The sequence below is a fragment of the Manis pentadactyla genome, chromosome 12 (genome assembly GCF_030020395.1).
Source record: "Manis pentadactyla isolate mManPen7 chromosome 12, mManPen7.hap1, whole genome shotgun sequence".
NCBI classification, from domain to species: domain Eukaryota; kingdom Metazoa; phylum Chordata; class Mammalia; order Pholidota; family Manidae; genus Manis; species Manis pentadactyla.
Window position 1 is genome coordinate 71,371,294 of NC_080030.1, and position 17,929 is coordinate 71,389,222.

General features: G+C 37.9%; 1 protein-coding gene across 1 annotated transcript in view; it reads right to left on the reverse strand.

The window, feature by feature from the left end:
• The window catches only part of SLC35F1 (solute carrier family 35 member F1), a 521,014-nt gene that overhangs the window by 92,452 nt on the left and 410,633 nt on the right, over window positions 1–17,929 (reverse strand). The window contains exon 3 of the mRNA XM_036925045.2: window positions 13,501–13,628. Within this exon, the coding sequence (XP_036780940.1) occupies window positions 13,501–13,628 (128 nt within the window). The remainder of the gene's footprint in view (window positions 1–13,500; window positions 13,629–17,929) is intronic.

The following is a 17,929-nucleotide window of genomic DNA, read 5'->3' on the forward strand; positions in this document are numbered from 1 at the left end:
TTGTACTTATTATGCTAAACACAATTATGTTCTATAAGGAAAGGAACTTTTCTCTCCTGTAGCTAGGATGGTACTCTATGTACAGTAGGACCCCTTAAGGATTTCATTTATTCATTGAAAAACATTTATGGAGCATACTAGGTGCTGGGCATTATCCCAGGAAATAAGAGATCTAGATAATAAAAAAAAATCCCTACCCATGTGGAATTTGTAATCTTATATAGGAAGACACAGACAATTAAGTCAGCTACATAGTATATCACTGGTGATAAGGACAATGGAGAGGGTAGAGAGCGCCAATTGGGGCAGGAGACTGTGATTTTAAACAGGGTCATCAGGAAAGAACTCACTGAGAAGATGACGTTGGAGCAAAGCCCAAAGGTGCTTATTTCATTGTCTGGCAGATAGCTGATGCTGAATTAATGAATAAATTGTGAATGAATAATTTCCATTTCTCTGAACCATCTGGGAAGATTTGTCCCTGAGGTAACTGCTACTGCCTAAAGCTGCTTATTGAGATGATGTGGGCCCTGAGGAGCTGAAGGTGAGCACTCTGTACAGTTGCTAGTTCCTGTCATTCTCTGTCCCAGATGGTATCACAGCTCCCAAACTGATCACAGAGCCCCTACTTGATGGCCCCAGAAAATGCTCAGCCACACTCTGTTTTGCTATTTGGGACTCTTAAATTGGAACTGACCACATCCTGGAAAATATAAACAAGAGGGAGGACAGGAAGAAGAGGGACAGAAATAACTTCTGCTATTTTCTCACATGGTGTTTTAATGAATTCTCAACATCTGAGTCTTAAAAAGTTTCAGCAACTATAAGACCGTACCCTTCAGTCTTAAAGGAGCTTGCAGGCTTTTACTGGTTTACGATTTATTAACAAACACATCCCTTCAAATGCACTGCCAAGGGAAACAGTCTATGCACATTAGTTCTTTTTTTTTAAACGCAAGTACACCCTTCTACTTTGACCATTTATCATGGGTGGATTTTGTGTAATGATTGAGTCAAATGAGCACTTCTTCAATGTACACAGTCATGGCACAGATGTCTTTTTCATGTGTATCTGTCCATGGCAGACAGCACCAGAGTGCTCCTCCAAGGAGCCCACCTGGACAGCCTTGGGAGCATTGGTGCTTTGTGCTTAGTAAGCACAAAGAGAAAACAGTTCTCAGCAGGATCCCACTCAGCAGGAATCAGAGAAGCCTGCTGGTTCTTTTTGAGGCCCTCAAAAAGCCAGTGACTTCAAATCTGCAGGAGGAGGAATGAAATATCGTCTAACTGTGTTAGTTTCCTATTGCTGCTGTAACAGACAACCACAAACGTAGTGGCTTAGAACAATTAATAAAATATAAGTTCTGGAGTTCAGAAATCCTAAAATCAAGGTGTTACCAGGGCTGTGTTCCCTCTGGGAACTCTAGGAGAGAATCCCTTTCCTTGTGCTTTTTAGATTCTAGGAGCTGCCTGCATTACTTGGTTTGTTGCCCCTTCCTCTGTCTGCAAAGCCAAGAGTGTAGTATCTTCAAATCTCTCTCTGAACCTTTGACCTCTGTTTCCATTGTCACCTCTCTTCCCACCTCTGACTCCAGCCCCTCTTTCCAAAAGACCTTTGTGATTGCATGGGGGTCACTCAGATGACCTAGGATAATCTCATCATTCCAAATCATTAATTGAATCACATCCACAGAGTCCCTTTTGCTTAGTAAACTAGTTTATAAGGATTAGAACTTTGACATCTTTTTAGACCAAAATTCTGCCAACTTATTCAGGCTACGTTCATGCATAATGAAAGGTGCGCCTTGAAAATAGTGAGATTTTTTTTTTTAAGGGAAAGAAAACTGCCACTTATAGAGCAGGGTGTGCAAGTGTTTACGTATCTGATCTTGAAAGCATTGTAATTCATTCATCCAAACATGGTTGTCATTTAAGGTAGTCCTCTGGAAGGTCATGCGTGTATTTTAATGAAGCTCTCATTGCTCAAAAACATTTTAAACTTCTTCAAATTGCCTTTGGAGCACTCACTGGAATATCCTTAATGGAAGCAACTGTTCATTCTTTGAGAGTAGGCTTTATTTTTCAGAAAGAACAAAAATGCTCTGGATTAAGCTAGATAATACTTTCTGGATTCACAGGAAGGATAAATTATAAAGAAATTTGAATGACTTACAATTGGCTCTGAAGATCTTAAAATAGAAGTTCTAAAATATTTTGAATAATAATAGACACATCTGAATAAGTATCTAATGAAAAATAAGCACTTTGAAGAATTATTAATTTGAATGTATAAATATTGTTTATTAAATCACTTTGTTTATAAGTTATATAGTAAAATATTGTTATTACTTCCAAGACCTTTTTATTTGACAAGTTAATAGAATTCTTAGAAAAAAGATGTTCCTAACAAAACCCTTTGGAGTTTGCTGACTTTTAATTCCCATGTTACATTGTCTAATCATTGAAAGTTATCTCTTACAAACCAGCTCTTTTCAAGTCCACTACCTTTTCATATTGTGTCCTCTAATTAAATCTTTTACAGGACATAGCATTGCATTGAGCAAAACTAGATCATTAGTTTAAAAAAAAATCCTCAAATCTTGTAAACAATAAAAAAAAATCTCTGCCCTTCTTTCACTTTATTAATAATCTTTAATTTTTCAAGAAACCTGGGAAACAATTACCTGGAGAAAACTATGAGAAATAATCAATGAGGTTACTTATTTAATTTTGCTTGGTGAAAGGCAAGGAGGATGTCTTGAAATAAAAACATGATTCTAAATTTCTATCAAAAGATTTCATATCTATAAAAATCACTTAAAGGCCAAATGATTATGTTTGATCACTGAGCATACCTTAATTGGCAAGAACTTAAAAGTATGGCTAATTAGAACACACTGACTTTTAAAATTCTAATTAAAATTAGCTTCTATCAAGGCTTCTAAGTCATAAGTTTCCAAAGTAAAGAAAAATTTGAGTTTTAAAGTTTTATTTACTTGGTTATTAGAAAACTTTTATTTTCAGTGCTGAGCTTTCTGTCTGTCTTAGTTTCTCTGTCTGGGTGTGTGTGTGTCTCTCACACATACACACACACACACCTAGAGATGTTCATTAAATCTATTTGCAATTCCTTACTTGAATGAAAATGTTGATTGAAACAGTCCATTTATACAATCTGCCCACAATTTCACCAGTTGTATTCTATAAGAAGTATTCACATTCAGGGAGTCTGCTAGTTAGTGGTTAACAGATAAACCTGTGTGAGCACAAAGAAGCCTTGGAGATATCCAAGGATGGGCCTCCTGTGTCTTCCCATCTGCCCTATTCATCCTTATCCATCAAATATGCCAAGCTAGGCAATTTGGCCACTAACTCTGAAAAACATGAATCTTTGTGTGTGGTGTAATATTGGACTATAGGAGTGTTTTACCTTTCACAAATTCAATATATAGAAAGAATACAAATATGGAAACAAACATGAAAGGAAACAAGTATGAGTTATTATTCATAGTATAAAATGCTTCTTCAATTTACATGAAATACTTTTTGCATTTCCAAGGGAATATGCATTTCCCATATTTATTTAAAAATATAAATCATTAAAAAAATTTATTTGGAAATATTATTTCAGTAATATATTCACAATAAAGAAAAGGTGGTATATCTGTACTATAGGAGAAAATTTTCTTGATTTTACATGTCAAGCAACAACATTCCAGGGCTTTAAGGTTTGTTTAGCCCCCGGTACTATGAAAGCCTGATTCCAAATATTACCACGTTTTCTTGTAAAATTTCCCTTGATATTTTTACTCCCAAACAGACTGGGTGGAAGATTTTGTTAGGACCTAGCAGCAATCTTCTTAATCTTTATTAAATTTCACCTCTATTGACAGGCAAATGGTCTTACCTTGGGTAACAGTAATCACTCAGTGGCAAAAGCTAACTGGAAAGCGGAGTTCCTCACCTTTTTGGGTGTCAGGTAAGTTCTTTCACCTTTGTATCCAACTGTAAAATTTTTCTTTTCTTTTAAATTCACCATTTAAACTGTGTAATTCATTAGTTTTTGGTATACTCACAGGACGGCACAACCAGCATCACCACTATTTAATTCTAGAACATTTTCATTAACCCCCATCTCTCCCCACAAAAAAAGACCTGGTACAGTTCACAATCACTCCCAATTTCCCCTCTTCCCAACAAACACTGATTACTTTATATTTTTAAGGATTTTCTCATTCTGGACACTTCATATAAATGGAATTATAAAGTTGAGGCCTTTCGTGTCTGACTTTTTTATGTTAGCATAATGTTTTCGAGATTCACCCAGATTGTAGCAAGTATCAGTACTTTTTTCCTTTTAATAACTGAAAAACACTCCATGTTTTGCTCATCTATTTGTCAGCAACTGTGAAATTTTTCATCCGTCTTCATAAATTTGCTGTTCAAGATTAAGAGTATATAAAAAGATGGATTGGTTTAAGCAACATGTATGTTTATTCTTTTTCTTGAATTGGATCACTGGAGAGAATACACAAAGTGGAAAATATATGCGTAAAAAGGGCTGGCATGTATTGAGCATGTACTACATGTTGGAGTTGTTAATAATGTAGTGGGCATCTCAGCCTGACCAACTGGCTGGCACATGCATCTCTTGAGTGCTTGTCACATGGATTGCAGACACGCCAGAGAGTGGGGAGACCAGTGGAAGGCCTGTCTGTAGGGTGGGCAGAGGACGTCATTGAGGAAGGTGTCAGAGTGTGCAACAGGAGGCAGTGGCAGATTCAGAACAATAAAACATGCTAATGTTTGCTACATTATTTTTGCTTGAGGGCTGGTGGGGAAACATGGACCAATGAATGCAAAGTAACATTTACAAAACCAGGACCACCAGGAGGCGGGTTCTTAAACTTCTTACTTGTAAATGGGAAAACTGATGCTCTGAGAGAAAAATAACATATAAGGGCATCTCACTGATGTATGACCTGTCTCCATGAGCCATGGGAGATGACAATGAAACTAAGTCGCTCTGTTTTACTCTCAGATTCATGTTGTCTCAGTAAATCTTAGGCTTATATCCCCCACTGCAATGTTCCTCTGGAGTCCTCCCTCTCTCTCCTCCTCAGGGATCCCATAGCATTTTGTGTACAGCTCAATTTTATTAACTTTCACACTGCACTGAAATTTGTTTATAGATCTCTCTTCCAGCAAAGTAGGATAAAGTTTTTGGAAATTTAGTTTTCCCCTTTCAGTCATGCCCTTCACAGCCTTCTCCCTATCAAACAGCCTGAGGAAAAGGAGAGCATGTCCTTGTAGAACAGATAGGTCACTGATCATCTTCCCAATACAAAGCTGACTCGTCTCACTTATTTAACAAGATGAGGTTTAGACAGTCAGGGTTATGGAGAGAGAAGGGATTCTAAATTCTGTAAGTCTCCCTCCAACATGCTAAGAATTCCTTTTGTCAGCTATATCAGAATTGCTTCCAGAAAATGGAAGTTTGCCCTTTCCTCCCTTAGGGCTGAGCCAGGAGGCCTGGTGTCCCAGAAAGAGGATGTGAGATGAGAAAGTCCATGCTGAAGAGGGAGAAGAGAGAGCAAAGTGCTTGTCCTTGCCACCATGGATGTGGGGAAAAAAGAGGAAATTGACCTAGGAGAAACGGGTGTTGAGTCATATGTGCCTAGAGGTGCCTTCTCTGGATTGATGTCCTAGCGCGGGGGTAGGAAGATAGTTTGAGGGGAAACTGGAAGCAAAGCATTGGTTTCCTTTTGGGACAACACCACACCAACTCGAAGAGGCTCATCAGAGAACAACTGGAGGTCAAGTATCCTTAAGCAAAGCACTCTAGCTCCACAGAATCCTCCTCCACTCCTATTTTGCCAGAAGCCCAACTGCTCTGCAAAGGGGTGTAGGCTGGCTTTCTGGGATGGGATGGAGGGTTCCATGCAGGAACCAGCAAGATTAGAGAACAAATGCATTCACAGGTGAGATACCTGGAGGTCCACAGCATTGGTAAGTATCAGGGGCAGCCAGCAAGGAGAAGGGGATGACTGCTGGGGCGGAGAGAGCGCAGAGGCCAGCAGAATACAAGCACACAACCAGGCAGCAGCCCCTTGTCTCATTCAGCAAACGCACACTCAAGAATCAGTGAACTGCCCTACAGTGGGCAGCAGCCAACGGACTGACATGAGGCCAAAGGTCACACTGCAGACACACATGCCAGCTCAGAAATGAGCATAGAAAAGAGGAATTCTGAGAGGCTGAGCATTTGTCCAAAAGCAACTGAACTATTCAAAAAAGGTTTTTAAACTGAAAGAAATTGTCAAGTTTTACATCTAATCAGGCTTTTGTCTCTACCCACAGCTATTTAGCCAGCTTGAGGGTGTTTGCAGGAAGGTTCACTATGAAGATTACATCAGTTACAGGATTATACAAGGTATGGTAGCTTTGAACATGTAAGTATAGCACAAACAAGTCTCCATCCATGCTATGCCTACAGCACTTGAGCTTCTTGAGAGCTGAGACAGTTTTTTCATCAACTTTATATCCCCAGAACATAGTACAATACTCCAAAGGTGTTCAGAGTTCCATATCTGGGTCCTGTACGAAATACATGAATAAATGAACTTACTGATGCTAAAACTACTAAAGGTCACTTGTGTTGCCTTGCCCAATAACTGGCCTTTAGAAATTCAGCCTTTCATTCATTAACTTACTTATTCAAATATTTCATACATTTTTGACATCTGTGTACATGATCTTGCAAGGGAACAAAAATGAACTGTTTCTGCATTTATTCAATGCTTACTGAGTACTAGGTAAGGGGATTACAGACTTGTAAGGACCCTACAGACTTAAAGGAGCAAGAAAATATGTAAACAACTATTACATAAAGGAGAAAGTGACAGTTACCATTAAGAAAGTGAAGATGAAAAATAGAGTCAAGGCAGGATCAAATGTGTTTTCCTGTCCTGCAGGCATGGCTGTTACAGAGTGCAGTGGAAGGACGAGAGAGAGACACTCCTCTTGTTTTCCAATGGCTTTACCTGCTGTCATGTGAGGGACCAGCCCACACACACAGAGTCAATGGAGGTAGAATATGAAAGCCCCCTTCTGTAGTGGGTATCTCTAAATAACATATTTGAAGACAGGTTTAGTGAAGGGCATAGTGATGGAACTAAAGAAAGACTGAAGATAGTTTTACTGTGCTGCTCTGATGATAAGAGTAAGACAGCAAAAATCTATACCTTATATCAGGCAAAAAGGCTGACAGAAGACTGTGTAGTGCCCAGATACTTCGATTTGAACTGCTACATATTTAAGTTATTTTCCCAATCATGAGAACAGGAAGTCCAGATCTAGGAAATCTATCAGAATATCGTATTTCCCTTACGGGTAGGAACTTTGTTTTTGAAAGCTCTGTCTTTAAATATACTTTAAAATATCTCTTGAAGAGTCAAACTGGCACAGCTCTGCACCAGGGACAGGCAAGAACAGCAAGGACGAAGAAGGAAACGCAGTCCTGGAAGCTGAGCTCAAGATCATAGCCTCAAGCTCATGGGACCTGTTCCTAATGCACAGGCATGCTTTCTCTCTGGGCTCATCCATAGAGGGGAAATCCAGGTTGGCCACAAATAAAAGCCTACTTAGTGACTTCCTCTTGTGTGTCATAACTTCTTGATGATGGGCCACAGGTACATGAATCCTGGGGGTGAGAGGAACCTCTGCAGTGTCTCCACTACACTGAATACAATGGTTAAGGCAGCCGCCTACCACCCCGCAGCAGGGTTCAGATCTGAGTCAATAGTTGTTCCCCCAGTGTCTAGCCACAGCACCAGCATTTTTTTAATCAATAAAGGAATCTCAATGGCTTAAATTTTAGACTCCAGACACACACAGAGGTACAATGTAGCCAGCTTTTCTCTGTATCTGATACAACTTAATTGATAGCCAATTGAAAATTCATTAGGCACAGACTCAGAAAGGCCTGAGAGTTATGTAAAGTGATGAGACAAAATCTGCCGTGTGCGTGTCGTAATATGTTGTGTATATTACACAAGCATCCTGCATGCGTACTCTCTGTACAATTAGTTTCAGGGGTGGATATCACACTGCACACTGGAAAGGCTGGCTTACATTGTGTATTAACCTTGCTAATATGTCAAGTAACAGGAGTGGAGCAGGAAGAAAATAATCAAAGCTAGAAGGATTTCTTTCTTGAAGACTAGGAAGAGCTCTGAAAAATGCCCCATGTGAGGGAGGTGTGTTAGGGGTACAGACCCCTCTGCATGGTTATCAGCAAGAGTTCTGGAAATTGTTTCTTATGTTTAAGTTAATTTTAATTACCAGCTATGTTTGAAGAGACAGGCTTTCTTCTTATTTCACAGAAGCATTAGTTTCATCTGTTTGCCTTTTAATACTACACAGCTGAAGATAGATGAATAATCTTTAGGTGAGAAGTCATAAAGCTGATATTTTTACAGAAACAGTTCATATCGCACAATTATAAAAATAGCACAGCTTTTAGAATTTGTCCAAATGTCATTGCTAATCTGTCTCAAAGTCACAGGCACAATCTATTCATTCTCTACAAGTCAAGAGATACAAATCCACAAATGTGTCTTTAGAACACAATCCTTATAAATCCTCATAAATCTCTTTTTACTTTATAATAAAGGAAACAGCTGGGTTTCTTCACTTCAGTGTCTTTCATCATCTTTGTCCTTAACAAATGTTATCTCTTTTACCATTGTTAACGTTCTTTAGCTTCTGACAACAAAGGCAAAGTTAAAAAATATTGCTTCCAAAACATGTGCAACATTATAAGCCATGAGGGAATTGCAAATTAAAACCACAATGAAATATCACTATGCACCTTTTAGAATGACTAAAATAAAAAATAACATTAACATCAACTGCTGGTGAGGATGGGGAGCAACTGCATCTCTCATAATTGCTGGTGGGAATGGAAAATGGGACAGCCACTCTGGAAAGTTGTTTGACAGTTTCTAGAACCAAATAGGCACCTTCCACATGACCTCACAATAGCACTTTTGAGCAGTTATCTCAGAGAAATGAATTATGCTAACACAAAACCCTGCACATGGATGTTCATAGCCTCTTTACGTGTAAAAGCCCACAGCTGGACACAACCCAAACGTCCTTCAACAGGTGAAGGATTAAATGAACTCTAGTGTGTCTATACCATGGAATACTACTTGGCCACAAAAAGGAACAAACTACTGATCCATGCAACAATGTGGCTGTACTTATAAAGACATTACAATTAATGGCAAAGGCCAGTCTCAAAAGATTAAATACTGTATGATTCCATTTTATATAGCATTCTCTAGATGACAAAATTATATAGACTGAGAACAGATAAGTGGTTGCCAGATGACAGGGACTGGGGTGGTAGAGTAGGCTGACTTCACAGGGGTGGCACAAAGGAGTTCCTTTGTGTGATGGTCAGTCCCACATTCTGACTGTGGTAGTGGTTACACTGACCTATGCATGGAGTCAAATTGCATAGAACTACACACACACACATACACATAATACATGAGTGAAGGAAAAAGGGATGAAAACAGAGTAAAATCTGTAGTCTAGTTAACAGCATTGTACCAGTGTTCTTGACATTATACAAAAGTCATATTGGGGAAAGCTGTGTGAACTGTTTAACAAACTCCATATATTTTTGTCTATGTCATTTCAAAATCTGTTTTCTCTAGTCATTTCAAAAATATATTTTCCCTCTCAACCTCATGTACCCATTGTTTGTGACATTTAACCATAAGTTTGGTGAAAGAACTGAAAGGGCAGGAGGACGAAGTGAGGCAGGGATCTTCCCTGACCTTTTGCTTTACATCTCTGTTTTTAAGGTGATCAGAAAACAAAAGCATTTGGTATTCTGCCAATTGTTAATGAAGACTGTCTTGTAAAAATAAAAATGCTTTGAAAAAGGACATTGGGTCACATCTTATCATGTCTGCTCTCAGAAACCGTCACAGCTCTGTTACCTACAAAATTAAGTCATGTTCTTGGTCCGAGCATTGAAGACCTCCTACAATAAATATGTCCCCAACTTAACTTTTCATCTCTATCTTCCTCTATTGCTTTTGATCACCCACTGTTCTCTACACCAGAGCCTGAGTTGGCTTTAAAACCCTAATTTGGCTTCCATTAGCACTGAGACTAAAGATGCCAACCCTTGACTGGCCATCAAGACTCATGGAGTCTGCCCTGCCTCCTTCTCCAGACCATTTTGTATTGTTCCCCTCTTTGATCTCTCTGTGCCCAACCATGTGACCTTGTCTCCAACCCCATCCTTGCCACCATCCTTCCCACTAGAGGGTCTTCCTTGCTTGGACTTCTTTCCCTCCCAACTCACTTTCTATTCCTCTTTTAGAACTCAGCTTCATCATCAGTTGTTTAAGAAAATCTTCCCCAACACCCAAATTTTTGGTCAGGCTGTTGTGACAAACATTGTCAGAGAATTGTTTAGAACACATCCTTGATTACAATTAAACATCCACTCATTTGGTTATTTGACCAAAGGCTGCCTTCCTCATTTGCCTAGAAACTCCATGAGAATATGGACCATATCTATTTTGCCCACAAGTTTGTTCACCACTTAATACACTGTCTTGTACATAGAAATATTCAGTAATTACTTTTTCAGTAAATGGATGAAGCAAACTGGAATAAGTGCTTTTTAGTTATATTCCTTGGTTTCCTCCCCCAAGTTAAACCCACATTTTATCCAATCTTATAGTCTAATCCAAATGGATACTTTCTTGCCTTGGGAAATAAACACCATCTCTGTCTCCTTTGGAAATTGTAGCACTTCTTGACATACTTGGTGTTGCTATCAATAGACTGTGCCTCTTATCACCATTAGAAATTCATAAGCTCCTGGAGGGCAAGGCTTATTCATTTATCTTTACATTACTTGCAATAACTACTGCATTTCTCAGATGCTTAATTAATGTATTTTCCTTATTGATTAATATGAATGAAAACTAAAGGCTGAGCACACATTATGTGCTCAATTAATATTTATAGAAACAAGGGAAAATCATTATTGGTCTTGTTAGTTTCACCAATTTGCAACAGAATTAAATTACTAAGCATGGTATAGACATGGTGCCCAGAACAAATGCCTTCTATTTTGACAATTTATTATTATTTACTAGGCTTATTTTTTTGGGTGACAAAATCATTCTAGAATTGTTAGATTCAGCTTGTTTTTCTACTTTCTCCTGTCCCTTTGTAAGTTACAAAGGCCAACTGCTATTTCAGTGGAATTATTATATTTTCTCTCACTACAGAATTAAAATAAACTTTTTCATAGAATATAGCACTAAATAGGGTGTCAAACCGTTAAATTGAGAGAGATGGCAGGATGGATTAGGGTGGTGGTGTATAACATGGGTGGAACTAAACACCTGGGGACCAGTTATTAAGAATAAATTGTCACCATTCACAAAAAAGAACTGAGAGATTGAAAAATTGAAAAAAAATTTTTGGAAAAAACACTATAGAACTTAAGCAACCAGCAATTGGTTGTGATTTTTCAATGCTTAACAGAAAAAAAAACACAAGTCAGCTGTATTTCCAAAGGGGGAAGTCTCCTCATTCTGCCCAGACCCTTTTATAATTTTTGACTCAGGGCTAATGGGTCCAGTTCTGCCATAAAACTGACACCTCCCTTCCTTCTCCCACAGTATCTGTATAGATATTCCAGAGGCCTTTACATTTAGGAAAAGAACTGTTGGGAGTGTCTATGCTCCAAAATACTAGAAATCAATGCAATTTGATTAACCTCTTTAAGCATGTATTGAGTACCTTTTATGTACAGGGTTCCCTGTAGGTACTAAGATTCAAAGGTAAACAAGAAATCATCTTTGAGTGAAAGAACTCACATTTTGGTGGAGCAGATGGGAATATTCAAACGTTTTTCTTAGGTAATAGAGACTATGGTGACAGAGCTAAAAGACAAAGTGCCATGCGGACATAGGAGAGAGACTATTGTCACTGTGGGGTTTATTGAAGTAAGGTAAGAGCTAAGCTGGGTGTAAGGCATGGTGATCATTTCCCCAGCATTCATTCACCTCACCTCTTCTTCAGTAGGTGACAGATAATGATTGGGTGGGCCTGATCCTACCCTGATTCCAGGAGTAAATGCTTATTGGTGAGCCAATGATTCTCAACCAGAGATGGTGCCTTCCTGTTAGGGGTTATTTAGAAATCCATGGGGATGCTTCTGGTTGTTGCAAAGGCTGAAAAAGATGTGATTGGCATTTATTGGGTAGGGGTTGGAATGTTAAATGACAAATAAAATAGGAAAAGAACTCAAACGAAGAATATCATTGTGCTCAAAATGTCAGCATTACTCCTATTGAAAAACATTTGTCTAAATCAATCAGAGAAATTTCATCCTCTATTGGTTCAGAGTCCAGGTCTAAGCCAATTAGCTCACAGACTCCCCTGATATTGGTGTGGTCTAATCAGAATAGATCTTCTGGAGTGTTCTTCAAGCTGTCTGTTTCTTTCTGTCAGGGCATGCAGGAAGAAGCAAGCAGCCTCATCTAAATCTGGTTTAGACAGCTTGCCAGGCAATCTATATAATCTAAATTTATTCAGTTGGTTTGCTTGCTTGTCTCTCCATTTTTTATTGTTGTTTTTAAGAAAACTATTAGGATAGCAGGAATGTAACTGAGGTATCAAGTCTAGGCAAAATTTAATATTCAAGAGAATATTCAAGTGAACATTTTTTTGCTTTCATCCTGGATTTGGAATGAGTATGAAATTCATAATATTGCCACAAAAAGAGAAATGAGGGTGAAACAAAAATAGTCAAGATTCGAATTTATGGTGTAATGAGGAATGTAAGTGATGTCTGGCAAAAATTATGAAAACCTAAGTTAAACTTGCAATTGTGTGTGTTTGTGTGTGTGCACGTGCATGCGTGTAAGTAAAAGAAAAAGAGAGGGAGGGAGGACACACTAGCTGTTTTCAAGCAAAACAAATATTATGAATTTAGATCTTGTCTCTTTAGGAAAAATTCTGTCCTTTCAGGTTGAAACATCTTCACATTAAGGAGAGCTAAAAGAAAAGATTATTAGACACTTTGATTACTTAATCAAAGTCAATTAACATATTCTAAAATGTTACAAATTGTGATTAAAAGAGATTTATTTTTATGCTTATTGGTAATTCTCCTGCTGACATAAAATTAGCTGGCAGTATTCATAGCTATAAAACATTTTCCTACATTGTCGCTGGTTATTGTGGTGCATTAAGAATGAAGAGGAAAAAGATGTCCAAGTACATGTGAATTAAGAAAAATTAAAGCACAGAAATAAATTTCAAGTTAATTTTTATATAGCCAATTTCCCTCTTGTTGCAAAACTTTTAGAGTAGTATTCCAATTCCCCAAACTGGAAGTAAATTACATCTAGAAGCTGAGGTATTCGAGAAGGAAAGAAGAGCGGTGACTACCTGGACACTGGTCAGAGTTGTGTACTGGTAGGCCTTGACCACCAGATAATTTGCTTCCAGGTCTATGAGTCCCAGGATCATATATTTCCACCATCTTTGTCGTAAAATTGCCAGGAGGTTTTCTTCTCCTGTGTTAAGAAGTTGAGAAGAAATGGGTTAGGTTCTGAACACACAGTAAACCACTTATTTAGAAGGATTCTAAAATATCATACTAGTGTATATTTTACTGTACCTTATCAAATGTTTAATTAAACAAATGAATCAATGTGTCAAAGACTGACATGTTTCTTACTTAGCTAATATTCTTCATGTAGATTTCAGTGCTTCAAATTGATTTCTATGCCAGAAGAAGACTGGGCAGGTTTTTAGTTCACCATGTAGAACATTTTCTCTTGAACATTTAAAGAAAAAAAGTTCTATCATGCTTAAGAAAATAAAAAGAAAGATGTGCCAGGGAAGCTGCATAAACAAACAAAGTTCAAACCATCCTGAACCTCAGGACTGTGGTACGATAGAAAGACATGAAAAAGGGTAGCCCAATGGACAAAGGCCTATGCTTGGCAGCAGATCTGTAGTAAGGCTCCAAGATGCTATCCTGAGTGCTCATTCAGTTTTGAATGTAACATTCTGGTGGTGTATGGGTGAAGGGTGGAGAAAGGAAATTAGGGATAATTCTCAGATGGAAAAGAGTGCTACAAGACCATAGGTTTAACACAGCTAAAAATAATATTCACCATCTTGCCTCTTAAATTGACAGCATTCGAATGACTTCAAATCCCTTAATTCTTCATCATTATTTTTGCATATCTCAGTCCTGAAGTAAACCTTATTTCTCAAGGGGAAATCATGATTATTAATATTAGCTCTCTGGAGCCAACCTGTGAGGTCTTCAAAGAGGATGTGGAATATGCACCTGAATGTATGGTGACTATATTCATTATCTGTTGCTGTATAATAAACTACCCTAAAACATATCTGCTTAAAACAACAAAATTTATTATCTCATAGTTTTTGTGGGTCAAGAATCTGGACAGAGCTTAACTTAGTGCCTCTGGTTCAAGGTCTCTCATTAAGTTGTAGCCAAGTTGTCAGCCAAGGATGCAGTCTAATCTCAAGGACTGACTGGAGAGAGATCTGCTCCTAAACTATTCACATGATTGCCAGGCCTCCATTCCTCTCACCACAGGCCCCACCACAAGGTGGCTTGAAAACATGGCAGCTGACTTTGCCCAGGATGAACAATTTGAAAGAGAGAGAGAGAACTCAAGATGGAAACCACAATCACTTTTATAATGTAGTGTGTCAGAAATACTTTTACCCTAGTCTATTCTTTAGGAGAGAGTAAATCCAGCCCAAGGGAGAGACTTTCATAAGGGTGTGACCACGAAGAGGCAGAGATCACCAGAGGCCATGTTAGGGAATGGCTGCCTAGTGCTGGTCCTCAAGAACCCCAACAGACTCCACATCCTTACCTGTCTCTGGGCCACTCTCAGGACTCTGAACTCCTGATCTCTGCCTTGGTCTTATTCTAATGACCATTGCATGAGATGGTCTTTTCAACCTTATAAAGAAAGACATGTAAAAACAAAGCTTTCCAGCCATAGAGGATGTCAGAGTATCAGTGTGTCTAGCTGACAACAAAAAAGGAGAGGGTTCTCGACCTCTGGTAGCTGACCCAGTGTTCTAGCCTCATTTTGGATGCCACACTTCCCATATCCTTTGTTTCAAGCACACTAAAAATCCTTCTGTCTCAGTGAATTGCTAACTCCTGTTCATCCTTAAAAATTTAGCTATCCTCTGCTATTTTGCCCGATACCACTCCCCAGCTGGGCAACATGTCTCTTCACTAAACTGGGAGTTTTTGGATGGTAAGACATAAAGTGTCTTAGTCATATATTTAACCACAGCACCACACTGACATCTAGTAAGGGTTAGCTGAGTCCTTTCGGATGAACAAATAGCTGAACTGAAAAGTGTAAAGTGCTATCTGAATATGTCAAGAGTCAGTTTTAGAATATGAGTCACACTTCTGATTGTTTTGCACTTAGATTCATAGCTGGCACATATAATCCCCAAGGTCATTATAGCCAGCTTGTTTTGGCAATGCCCTTGCACAGCATTTCTGATTTCTTGCTTGTCTACACATTTGATAAATCAATGCACCTCTCAAGATCTAACTTGTAAATCAGTGATCATCAACCTGAGTATTCACCTCGTGGGAGATTTAAAAAAATCCGAATGCTTGGGATCAGCCTCCATAAATTCTGATTCAGTAGGTTTTAGGGCCTGGACCTTGGACTGAGGATCAAATCTAGGACTTTCAGATGGTTGATGTCCAATGGCCACCCTCAGAATGACTTGAGCTAGGAATATCAAAGAGAAATAACCACAGAGTAGTAAAGACTCTTCAGACCAAAGAAATAACCTGAACACTTGGCCCAAAATATGTTCTCTCTTGTCTTTTATTGTCTCTTGTCTTTTCCTGTGCTTGAACTATGCTTTCTCCAGTGTCCGAATGAAGGATCAGCATAGACACTACCACCAGGAAGCCTTCTTTGATCTCTCACCTTGATCTTCCTATGGTTGCGTGTAATGAACTTATGCCACATATAGTACTTATCTCACTGTATTAAAATGACCTGTTTTCTTGACTCTTACTCCTCAGATTATTAACAATTTGGAGAGAGTGGCACTGTCTTTGTCGACACTTTAGAACTGAAAGTACATGGTGCGCAGTCAATAAATAATATAGAATGTATGAATAAATTTCATGGTTAATAATCTCAGCAGTGCTAAATAGCTTTGAAATTAGGTACTTAAAATATATCCACTATAAACATTCTTGTTCTAGACCATGAAAATTGTTTTCAAGTTAGAATGGAGGCATCTGACAAAATTAATTTGGTGACCATTTTATAAGTAATATACTACATCAAAGATATAAAAATATGGAATAATAAACTGCAAAGCTGCAATTCTATAGTCACTTGTCATTGTCCCAGTTAATGTACACAATGAACAGAGAATTGCCAACCTCGCAGCATGTCAGCTACATCTCAATATTTAACACTGAAACCAAAATCTGGGTCATAGTGCTGTTTGTTCCACCAATCAATAGCATATGCAAAGTGTGATTCATGACATAGATTTAAAGTAATGATTAGCTGCCTTGTTAATCTGCTGAAGAACCTTGCAAAGCAAAAGACCTTAAATAAATGTTCTATATTGTTTCATCTGAAGCATCTGAAAACATACAACACACGTGGTTAGCAGAATTATCTAGGAAGGCAAGAGCTCTTTTTTATTTTTGGCTGTGAGCAAAAAATGCAGCCCTAAAAAGGAGTACTTAGGGATTTATCTACATGATTCTCATTAACACTGATGTACAATAGGCCATTAAAATTCTTTCTAGAATAATGGAAATGCATTCTTTAGAGCCCTTGTGCCAAAAAACGCCAGCACAATTGATAGTATGTTAATGCTTTGAAAAAAAATGTTTCTAATTAACTAGGAGTAATAAAATCCATGGTGAAAACTTTAGAATTATGGCTTGGCATTTAAATGTATTCTGTTAATTATTATTTTTATTATCAATATGTTCAAATATAAATAAAACAGATTAGGAAATGTAATAAAAGAAACTCCAACCTGATTTAATAAATGGTAACATTTTGTCATATTTGCTTCAGATTTTTTTTGGACGGGAAGAAAACGTTACGCTAAAACTGAAGCCCCCTTTCTGCTCCTGCCATGTTTCACTCCCTCTCTTCTTTCCTTAAATCATTTTGATACTGTTGTGTATCCTTTGTGTTCATGTTTTTATTATACATTCTCTACATGTGTACCTATCCAAAATAGTATATAACTTTCTTTGGCATGTTTTAAAACTTAAATGAAAGTTTATTGTATCTACTGTGTGTGTCCTTCTTCTTTTTATGTTTAACACTGTTTTGGAAATGTATCCCTGTTGCTTCATGTGGAGTTAAGTCACTTATTTTAGACAATGTATATTAATACAGTTTATGAATATGCCACAATTTATCCAGTCTCCCACTAATAGACCTAAGGTGTTTCCAGTTTTTCTCTATTAGGGACAGTGCGGCAAAGAACATCCCGCACAAGTGTGTCTCTATAATTGTTATAGAGCTTTGTTTTCATTTTTTTTTTAAAGGGCTGAGGAGTATGCTATTGACAAACACGTAAAACATAATTAAAGAAAGTTAGGCTAATTACAAGTAATAGAATCCCAGCAATAATAACTACTCCAATAACTGAGAACAGAGAGGGAAATTACTGACAATCTTGATCATGTGATTCATATCTAATTTTACTAACCATCAACAGGATTATCAATCAAATATATTTTTGAATTTTTTAAACAAATTTTTATATGATACTTACTATGTATCAGGCAGGGTGTCTACATGCT